Source organism: Leucopleurus acutus (assembly GCF_964270905.1).
Source record: "Leucopleurus acutus genome assembly, chromosome: 11".
Classification (NCBI taxonomy): domain Eukaryota; kingdom Metazoa; phylum Chordata; class Mammalia; order Artiodactyla; family Delphinidae; genus Leucopleurus; species Leucopleurus acutus.
The window spans coordinates 56,038,187-56,049,251 of record NC_139152.1 but is presented as its reverse complement, the minus strand read 5'-3'; the positions used below and the strand labels follow the sequence as shown (position 1 = coordinate 56,049,251).

General features: G+C 39.2%; 2 protein-coding genes across 3 annotated transcripts in view; both read right to left on the bottom strand.

The window, feature by feature from the left end:
• Positions 1–1,296: 1,296 nt before the first annotated feature.
• On the bottom strand, positions 1,297–1,989 carry LOC309969276 (NPC intracellular cholesterol transporter 2-like). The gene has a single exon (XM_082850975.1). It carries the CDS (start codon positions 1,986–1,988, stop codon positions 1,539–1,541), a length of 450 nt encoding a protein of 149 aa, XP_082707101.1. The 5' UTR covers position 1,989; the 3' UTR covers positions 1,297–1,538.
• A 1,062-nt stretch (positions 1,990–3,051) lies between these two features.
• NUP107 (nucleoporin 107) overlaps positions 3,052–11,065 on the bottom strand; it is a 44,699-nt gene continuing 36,685 nt past the window's right edge. For both annotated transcript variants that reach the window (XM_082849399.1, XM_082849400.1), the window contains exons 24-28: positions 10,885–11,045; positions 10,102–10,227; positions 9,601–9,714; positions 3,716–3,883; positions 3,052–3,348 (exon numbers count right to left, since the gene is read on the bottom strand). In XM_082849399.1, the coding sequence (XP_082705525.1) occupies positions 3,241–3,348; positions 3,716–3,883; positions 9,601–9,714; positions 10,102–10,227; positions 10,885–11,045 (677 nt within the window). In that variant the 3' untranslated portion in view covers positions 3,052–3,240. The remainder of the gene's footprint in view (positions 3,349–3,715; positions 3,884–9,600; positions 9,715–10,101; positions 10,228–10,884; positions 11,046–11,065) is intronic.

Below are 11,065 nucleotides of genomic sequence, written 5' to 3'. Positions count from 1 at the left end.
CGTGACTCGGGGAGCCCGCGCTTCCGCCCTTGAACAGTTCAGGAAGCGGCCTCTACCTGCGCAGGCGCGTTGAGCTCTGGGTGCGGAGAGCTGCGTCCTTGGTCCACTACCTCCCGGGTTACCTAAACCTGGCTGCGCCAATCTGGGACCCTTTTCTTGTTTGGTATTTTCTGTGTCGGTTGAGTAGACTTGCTAGGTATTCTTGGTGCTGAGCAAATTTAGCCCTCGCCAAACAGGGGAAAGCATTACTTCTTGAAACCATATTTTTAGACATTTTATTTTAAAAATCCAAACATAGAGAAGAGTAGACAGTATGATGAACCCTCATATACTCATCATGGTTAGTAAACTATTCAGATTTTTTTTTTTCAATCAATGTTTGGTTTTTCATCGTCCTAGAAGTGTCCATTTTACTTAGATGTTCTAATACACTTGGTCAGAGTTGTATATGGTATTCTACCATATTTTCAATTTATTTCATCTGTTGTCACATCACTTTACTTATTCTAAACATTATGCATTTGAGTGAAATTCCTGGGTTAAAGGGTAGATTGTTGTTTATAATATTTGAAAAGGTCAATAAAATAGACAGTTATCCACAAGAATAGAAATAGTCAAAACTTTCCCCAAAGACTGTACCATTTTACATTCCCCAGCAATATGTCCCAGTCACAGTTGCTCCACATCCTCCCAAACATTTGGTTGTTAGTCTTTGATTTTAGCCATTCTGATGGATGTATAGTGGTATCTCATGGTTTTAATTTGCATTCACCATTGACTTGAGCACTTTTCACAGGCACATGGTTAGGTATGTCTTCAAGAATCATCTGTTGTACTATTTTGTCCGCTCTTTAAATTTTTTTTGGCCTTTTTATTATTTTTTTTTTTTTTTTGCTAATCAAGTGATGCATTTAATGAAAACCACCTAAGATAGTAAAGGAGACATGAGCTAACTGCAGAGAATTTGTTGTAGAATACTTCCCCTCCACTACCACGCTGGACACCACTGCAGAGCGAGTCATGGCCAGTGAAGCAGCGGAGCTGGATGTGAGGAAGCTCATTGGCCAGCTGCACTGAACTCAACGAGGCACGTGGAGATGAGGAACTTGCAGATGTAATATCCCAGCTAGATGGATGTGGTTTGGAACCCGCGCTTTGCTGCAAGGGCTAGTAACCCTAGGGCAAGTTATTCAATATCCCCCAAGCAGCCTCATTTGGATCATGTCTGATTAGACCCTCCTTATTCCAAAAGCAAAAACCAAACCAAAACAAACAACTCCCCCTGAAGACAAATCAATCCCTACAGTCTCACTTTCTCTTCCTTCCTTCAACCCTTTTACAAAGGATAATACAGGGGCGACAGTTCTGAGCTCTCAGGAAATAGGGTCTTAGATGCTTTTGGAGGTTGAGCGGCTAGAACGGCAGTCTAGAAATTCTTTTCATCTTATGGCACTGATTCAGTTTAGACTTGATCTCTCCTCCTCTCCCTCCACCCGTGCTCTCTCACCCCCAGACGGACATATTGGCATCAAATAGCTCTAGCTTTCAATCTGTACTGGGATTTGCCAGCAGAAGAGACGTTGGTCGTTGTCATCCGTAAGTTCCCACTCCACCACCAGTTTTATAGAGGGGTATTCACTCTTCACGGGTAGTTTATTCAAGTAGCTATAGGTCTTGTCTTTTTCAATGGGGCAGCTGATTCCACTCTTACAACCGTCAGGCTCAGGAATAGGAAAGGGAATGGCGAAACCCATCACAATGCCATGCACCACGGCTTTGCTACTTTGAGACTGAGTGCTACTGGTGAACGTGACATTGACACCGTAAGACTGTCCTTTGTGCAGTTGGCAGGGTTGGGTGGAGTATGGATTCACATTCACTTCCTTTATAACTCCGACCCCAGAACTGCAGTCCTTGAAATGCACCGGCTCGGCCAGGGCAGAGGTGCTGAGTGCCAGGAACAGGAACGCGGCGCCCAAGAAACGCATCGCAGCTAAGACTGCAAGCTCAAGGAAAAAAGCGTAAGAGTTCTTTATATATGCTGGACACGAGTTTTTTTAGTCAGTTATCCTTCTGCAAATATTTTCTCCCAGTCTGTGGCTTACTTATTTTCTTAATGTCTTTGAAGAGCAGAGTTTTATATTTTGATGGTCTAAGTAATCAATTTTTTCCTTTATGGTAATTGCTTTCTGTCTCTTGTATAGGAAATCTTTACCTACCCTTGGGTCCCAAAGATATTCTCTATTTTTCTTAGAGGTTTTATGGTTTCAGCGTTTATATTCAGGTTTATAATCCATTTACATTATGTTTTCTCTTAGAGTCACATTCTCTCTTTTGGTCATCTCTCATTTATAAGTCCTACACTCTAGTCAATTCAACATAAATGCTGATTCATAAACATGCATTTACCATTTGTAGGCCTTGCTTATACTGATTTCCTAATCTGTAGTGCCCCACCCTTCTTGTGCTTGTATCTCTGTCTTTGCAAATTCAGAGCATTACCCAGACCCCAGCTCAAATGCTACTTCCTCAGAAACCTCTTAGCTGGAAATAGTTTCTCCCTGCTTGGATTACTTGTATTTTAAAATGGCATTTAAAAATATATTTATTGTATTTCCCCTACTGGAAGGGCTAGATGAGATCTTACTGTGTATTCCCCAATTTATTCACTGCTTGCTGTGTGCCAGATACTATTCTAAGTCTGTACATGCTCCAACTTATTTTAGAGGTTTGCTGAATGAGAGTTAATAAACTAAAAACGTCATCAAAATAAAGAAAATAGCATAATATTATTTTAGAAAACATTCTTGCTATGTTCATCTAATTAACTGTAATATTTTAAAAACACCAAATTTTATGATGAGGACTTATATACCTGGCTTAAACATGTATCTACTTTCCATCCTCTTTAAGATTTCAGAGTACTTATGATCACAGGGAAAAGGGATAACAGGAAATTTAATTTCTTATTACATAATAGAGGCACATTCCTGGAATTCATATGAACAGAAAATTTTAGTTTTTATATAGTTTTATTAATAAACACAGGGAATTATATAATACCTTAAATTTTCAAAGTGTCACCATAATATTCTTAAAAGTACAAAATTAAATGCCTAAATTTCATAAACATTTTCCCCATAAGGCAAAAGAAAAAACCCAGTAATTACAAATATATATATTTTACAGAAAAACTTCCATTTATCATGGAAATTATTGAGATTACAAACAGCAGACGAATTATGACTGAATTTCATATCCTAATGGATCAAGTCCCTGGTCTAGGAGCATTAGAGAGGATTCTCTTAACTTCTGTAGCAATTTCCTTAGTTCTTCCTTAGAAAACACCTGATTTTTAAAAAAGAGAAAAATGTTAAGAATGAGAACAAAAAAGAGTGTGAATTTACAGTCACCTAATCAACCTGATTAGCTTAATGCAAGAAGAAATTCCTCTTTAAGGTTTATGTAGCCAGAGGCCAGTATATTAGGATAGCCCAGGACTTCAAAGCTACTTCTCTGGACCAGTCTATATACTTCCAACTGTTAGAAATGTATACATATTTTGGATAAAAAAGCACAAACATTAAAACTGGATCCCTACTTTAAGAAAGTCTAAGAACATCTAAAGAATATAAACACATCTCACAAACCTAAATATTATTACAGAGGTTATCAAATCACTAAAATTTAAAAGTGCAAATGCTCTAGAACTTACCAGATACAGCTTGTGGCGCTCAGAGGATACCATATCCGCTAACTGCAGGCATTCCTGATACTGACCGGTACTATGCAATATGGTGTGAAGCAGAAAACACAACATTGGCAGACAAAGCTTTCTCAGTAAAACCATTTGATATGTTCTTTCATGGTCTTCCTCAGCATCCTACAGACAGACATCAAGTAGTCATTCTAACAACTTTAAGCTAAATACCCTTACAAAAAAGTCAATGAATCAAACCAAAAAGCAACAGGTAAAAGCTAAAGTGTTTCTGTAAAGCTTATCATGCTAACTAAAAATAAAACAAGGCAGGGTTTCTATCATGGTATCTTCAGAGGAGTCAGAAGTCTGAAAATGAAAACAGAATGCTTCTGAATTTGTACTTACTATGTTTTAAATAAAAACATGCATAAAAGGAAAAACAGAGACTAGAGCAAAAATCAGAACAGAAAATAATAACCATTGCCCTGGATATATACAGAAGGAAACACAGATACCAGGAGGACTGAGAGGGCTCTTCATACCACCAGCAGTGATTCCTGCTGGGAAGAAGCATCAGGATGAGGGGAGAGGTGCACAGGGAGGACAACTTCATTGCACATATTTTGTTTCTTTAAAGAGAGAATGAATTTATGATGTCTTTGTATAATTTATTAAAAATAGAAAAATTAAAAGAATCTGGGGGGCTTCCCTGGTGGCGCAGTGGTTGAGAGTCCGCCTGCCGATGCAAGGGGCACGGGTCCGTGCCCCGGTCCGGGAAGATCCCACGTGCCGCGGAGCGGCTGGGCCCGTGAGCCATGGCCGCTGAGCCTGCGCGTCCGGAGCCTGTTGCTCCGCAACGGGAGAGGCCACAACAGTGAGAGTCCCACGCGTACCGCAAAAAAAAAAAAAAAAAAAAAAAGAATCTGAAGATTTGCATGGGACAGAACTAACAGATACATGAGGATAACACTGTAGAGAAAACAGTGAGCATTTCTTTATAAGTATACAGGGGTCTTTCTAAAAAATTTTGTGGGTACTAAGAGTGTAGAAAAAAGAACAGACTTTTTTTTTTTTTTTTTTTGCGGTACGCGGGCCTCTCACTGTTGTGGTCTCTCCCATTGCGGAGCACAGCCTCCGGACGCGCAGGCTCAGCGGCCATGGCTCACGGGCCCAGCCGCTCCGCGGCATGTGGGATCTTCCTGGACCGGGGCACGAACCCGTGTCCCCTGAATCGGGAGGCGGACTCTCAACCACTGCGCCACCAGGGAAGCCCCAGAACAGACCTTTCATGCCCACTACATTTTCTTATAAAAAATTGAAAACTAAAATAATTAAAATAAAAGGTACCCAACCACAATAAAATTTCTGAAATAATCTTAAAAATTAGGAGGAAATCCATAGGACTCATAGTGTAAAACAAAACAGAAAACAGGACAAGCAAAAATACCAACTGGTCCTTTGAAAAGCCTAATAAGACACCTAATTAATTAAAAATTTTTTCCTTATGACAATATTAATCACTAAAAATCTCTTCATGTGAGAGACTATAATATTAAATTGCTAAAACATTTTCAAAGGTAGATGTAAGTGGAGGTGTGAAGCAACAGAATGTAATCCGGAAATTATACCAAGGAATAATTGTACTAAATCTGACATAGGTCAGGTTTCCACACATATGAAAAATTAGTGTCAACCTTTTTGTCCTGTTTTGAGATATAGATACATAGAAGCAAATATCAAAACGCATGCTTTGTATGTTCTTAGCTTTAAAAGGGAAAGCACCTTCATTTATTTTCTCAAATAGGAACTTACTACCTTTGGAGGTGGATTTAAAACACCTCAAGGTCTTACTCATAATTCATATTAGTGAATCCTACTAGGGGCCTAGTAAGAATAAGAAGACTGCTTCTTTCTGGGTCACTCCATTTGTGCTCCAGTGTACTCTTTCCCCCTATGCTAAAGAAGCAAAGTACCCCTGGCCCCTAGACTCCTTTCCACCTGCTTACTGATAACCTCGTTTCATAGGATGGATTCTGGCACCTGCCTCTCCGAAATCCTGTTGCTGCCAAATATCAGGGTGTGATCTCTTCTGCTGACTATAGGCGATTTCCATACCAGTGGGTTGGCTGCTATCAACCATCAACCAACCAGAATCATGCCTGATGCACCCAGCAATTTGCCACAAGGAAAAGGGAATAAATTGCTCTGCTACAACCTATGATATTTTTCTCATCTGAATAAAAAATCCTGTAAATTTGAAAAATTTGAAAAATCCTGTAAATAATATAAAACAAAAAGATTCTTTCCATCAGGGACATGTAGTGCTTTATATGTGAGAAAAGCTCATTAACTGATATGTGTTGATGTGTTTATGTACATATATGTGCATATATGTATATGTCCTATTTAGGATAGGGGGTTTGGGGGTGGGGCAGGGTCTCTAAAGAGAGATGACGCTGGAGCAGACTGCTGAAGGAAGGAAGCCATCCATGCAGATATCTGGGGGGAAAGAGCACTCTAGGCAGAAGAACAGCAAAGAGGCCAGAAGGCTAGAGCAAAGTGAGGGGAGAGCAGTAGGATACAAGACTGGGGAGGCAGTCAGGGCCAGCGGATGTGTGATCTTGTAGGTCAAGAAAAGAACTCTGGGTTTTATTCAAAGTGTACCGAGAAGCCATCAGAAGGGTCTGAGTAGGAGAGTCATACCTCTTTGATTTTAAAAGGATTACTAGCTGATCTCTATGAGGAAGGGACTGCGTAAGGAAGAGTGGAAGCAAGGGAAAGACAGTTGAGGCTTCAACTAGAATGTGGTTGAGGCAGAGGTGGCGAAAAGTAGGTAAAGATGAGCTGCCTCCTCCATTCCCCCTGCCATTCCTGTGTGCCACCAGCCTCCAACACGAATGGGCCCATTCTGCAGTTATGTAAAAAGTGAGGTACAGATGTTAAGAGTCAGCATACAAGGCCAGGGCTTTGTTGAACAGCTGTGCCTTGCACATGGTGCTAGCCAGGTGAGTGAATGGGGGCTGAAATCTAATCCATGCTCCAGTCTACAGGTCATGTGCACTTGGCATGGAATCTATCTGTGTAAGAGAATGGATACCATTTCCTAATTTTTATACAAGTGATATAAGTGCTATCAGGAGCCCTGAATAATTTCCTGCTTTGCTGAGTATGTAAGAGTATTAAGCTAAACTCAACTCAAAATATCATTATTTATCATTTGATTGTTCAAGAAATCTCTTCTTGTTTGGATTAGGTTTGAAGACATGATTGAGACTGAATATTGATTTTTAAATGTTTGGTAAAACAAAATGGTATCATTCATAGCCTTCCATTCCTACTCTATTTTTAAAACACTCCAGAGTGTCTGTTTTGTGACTTTCACTATCTTTTTTTAAAATTTATTTATTTGGTTGCTCCGGGTCTTAGTTGCAGCAGGCAGGCTCTTTAGTTGTGGCATGCGAACTCTTCGTTGTGGCATGCATGTGGGATCTAGTTCCCTGACCAGGGATCGAACCCAGGCCCCCTGCATTGGGAGCTTGGAGTCTTAACCACTGCACCACCAGGGAAGTCCCTAATCTAAGATTAATTAATACTTACAATAACAAAGATTTATGTATAAATAAGGCATCAAGTCTTTTCAAACCTTAAATACCATTTAATTAGCATTTTGCAACACTAAAATTTTATCTTCGTGAGCAGCAGCATGAAATAGAAGAGAAAACCCAAGGAACCTGCTAAAGGTTCAAAATTATTTATGAAATCAGCAGAGTTACTGTATCAGGAATAGTAGCAAATAGGGGCTCAAATCTAGTCTCCTGTCCCTAATGTTTTTGCTTCTGGTCAAAAAGGGAAGCCAGAGGAACTAGAAAAATGTAGTAGCAAAAACCAAACCAAAACAAACAATAAAAAAGGAGTGATGATCGCTTCTCAACCTTTTGGCTAAGATCAAGTGTGAAAAAGGAGTGACTATACTAAGATTCAGGGAATGCAGAAGGGAAGATACCAAACATACTCCTGTGATTTTTCTGTTCAAAATAATATACCTAATATCCAAGAATCCAGCATTTACAATCCTTGGACAGATCATCAGGTCTGCAGAGGTAAAACTGAGTTACTCCATGTTTCTGTCATGCCCCATGAGCAAGCCTCAGTGCCTTTCCCTCACACCATTATTACCTGCAGCATCCTTCCTTTCGCCCACCTCAGCTCATCCAAATTTACCCAGTTCGTTCAAGATTCAGTCAAATGCTACACCTTTCAAGCATTCTGTCCAGATCTCTTCCAGGTAGAAGGAACCTTTTCTTTTCCTAAGCTCACAAAATGCTTCATCTGTGCTTTTCTTATGGTATTTATTACTTCTGTAACTGGTTTCTCAACCCAGGCTACACATTAAAGCTCTCCAGATAGGTCTTCCCTGGTGGCGCAGCAGTTGAGAGTCCGCCCGCCGATGCGGGGGACGCGGGTTCGTACCCCGGTCCGGGAGGATCCCACATGCCGTGGAGCAGCTGGGCTTGTGGGCCGTGGCCGCTGGGCCTGCACATCTGGAGCCTGTGCTCCACAACGGGAGAGGCCACAGTAGTGAGAGGCCCCTGTACCGCAAAAAAAAAAAAAAAGCCAGCCAGCCCTATCTCAGACCGATTAACCCAGAATCTCTGGAAGTGGAACCCGGTATTTTTTTTTTTATTATTTAAAAAGATATTTTATTTGAAAATCATTTCAAACAAACTAAATTACAACAATAGTACAAAGAATATCTCAATACCCTCACCCTTTGTTCAGTCTTTGCCCTGTTTGCTTTATGATTTGCATCTGCATGTGTATCTATAAATACACATTTTTTTAACCCTTTGAGGGCAAGCTGCATAATCATGTTCCCTCACCTCTAAATACTTCAGTGTTTACTTCCTAATAAAGAGAAGTTTCTCTAATATAATCACAATGCAGTTAACGATGTCAGGAAATTTAACAGTGACGTAATACCTTAACATCACTGACTCAACACTCTCCTTTATAGCATCTTTCTTCCTCCAATGCAGGAGCCAGTTTAGGATCACATACTACATTTAACTGTCATGTCTTTTCAGGACTCTTTAAAAGTTTTTTTTTTAATACAATTTTTAAAGGCAACATTCCATTTACAGATATTACAAAATACTGGCTATATTCCCCATACTGTACAGTATGTCCTTGTAGCCTATCTTACACCCAACAGTTCCTACCTCCCCCTCCACAACCCCTATGTTGCCCCTCCCTCCCCACTCCCCACTAGTGGTAACCACTAGTGGAACCAAACCAGTATTTTTTAAAAGTTCTCCAGATCATTTAAATGGACAGCTCAGAGGTGAGAACCACTGCTTTATATATGTCTTACTCATTCTACTAGACTTATCTTCATATCCATAAATTGAGTTGAATACATATATAATTAATTTTTAGGTCCAGAACTTTAAAAAATTAGATTTGGGACTTCCCTGGTGGCACAGTGGTTAAGACTCCACGCTCCCAATACAGGGGGCCTGGGTTCGATTCCTGGTCAGGGAACTAGATCCCCCATGCATGCTGCAACTAGGAGTTCACATGCCACAACTAAGGAGCTCACTGGCTGCAACTAAGGAGCCCACCTGCTGCAACTAAGAACCAGCAAATCAAATAAATACATAAATAAATATTTTTTAAAAAATCAGATTTTACTATCCTAAGTGAACATATTAAATATGGAAAAATAGTTTACCCAAGAGTCAAACATTCCTATATTCCCTAACTAGTATTTCAGGTTAAATTATGGGATGTTTAGTTATAAGTACAAAGGTTATATAGGATCTGTAGCTGCTCCTATTCAAAAAACTTTTTAAAAAAGACATTATTTTTGCTTTTAGCTATAAACAATGCACACAGCTTACCTCTCTAACATCCACCATCCACCCTCCATCAACAAACAACAAGACATTGTACATTTTCTCCTTCACATCAGCAGTTAGGGCATCCAAATGCCCTTTCCAAATACCATAATCCATCTGCAAAACAAACATAAGGCAGATATATAACAGACTATAATGTATCTGTACAGTATAGACAGGAATATACATATATGGAACATCATTCTAAAGAGTTGACATTCAGTAAGCCAAATATAAAAACAAACATCGACGGATTGCAGTTCAATAAAACGCTAAAATGTTAACCATGTAAATGAGCACTACTGTCACCTGAAGGTATGTTTCATGTTTGGTTAATTATCTACAGAAAAGTAACTAAAGGGATGGCTTTTTTTCAAAGTAGAACAGTAGTAAGGAAGATCACTTGTTATAATAGGAATATAACTGCTGAAAAAATGATCTCTTTAAATATATGACATGCATTTTTGAGATGCAATAGACATGTCTCATCTACATTCAACTTACTTCATATTTCTTTTCTTTGTGTTCATGAGCCACTTTCTCAGTAAAAGTTGCTTGAGGTGTCAAAGTAGGTTTTTGTGGAGCTGAATTCATATGCTTAAACCACTCATTAAAGGTTTCATGCGCTTCCTAAAATGCAAAATAAAAGAGAAATACAAAACAAAAAACTGTTCACATATGTTCAACAAAGTTTTTAAAAATTTGACTCTTAGAAATAATTTTTCAGTAGCAAGAAGTAAAATCGTTTAATATTTCTTTTTTATACCAAAAAAAAATCATGGTGAATTAAGTGTTTTGTTCGTGATGTTCACATATTTACTTGTCTGTCTTCTTGATGAGCCTATTAGCTTCTAGAGGGCAAGGATAGAAAGACATCCAGAATTAGTCCTAGAACCTAGCCAATCACTTCATTATTTGTTGAATGAATTTTGAATGAGTATGTTGTTTAGTCACAATACAGAATATCTTGCTTTTTTCAGTTATTGCCAAAAGCAGAAATGTTAAAGTTGAGAGAAGCATTCAAAGAATCTTAAGAAAACATATATTTCAGACATCACACACACTATCTACCATGTGAAACGTTCTTAGTTGGTTAGCACTGATTAGAGGCTCATGCAAATGAAGACCAGGTCTTGTCTTCAAAGTTCTTATGGATCAGTCAGTCCCACAGTCGCAAGGGAGCTAAGATAATGAGTCAATCACCATTTCTGGAAAAACAGTTCAAGGTCTGAGAGTGAATCAGGAAAGTCATCATAAAGAAAGGTTTTGTGGTTTTTACAATCTCACCAAGTAAGCTCTAATGCACAAGTGTTCTCGGATAGCGTTATCATCTTCAGCAGGAAGTGGGCTCTCCATTCCTTGTTCCTCCCACTGGTTATAGATTTCTGCTATTGAATCCTGAGGAATTTTCACAAATACTTCTTTTGCAGCTTCGTGCTTTTTTGATGCTGTGAAAAAGATATACAGT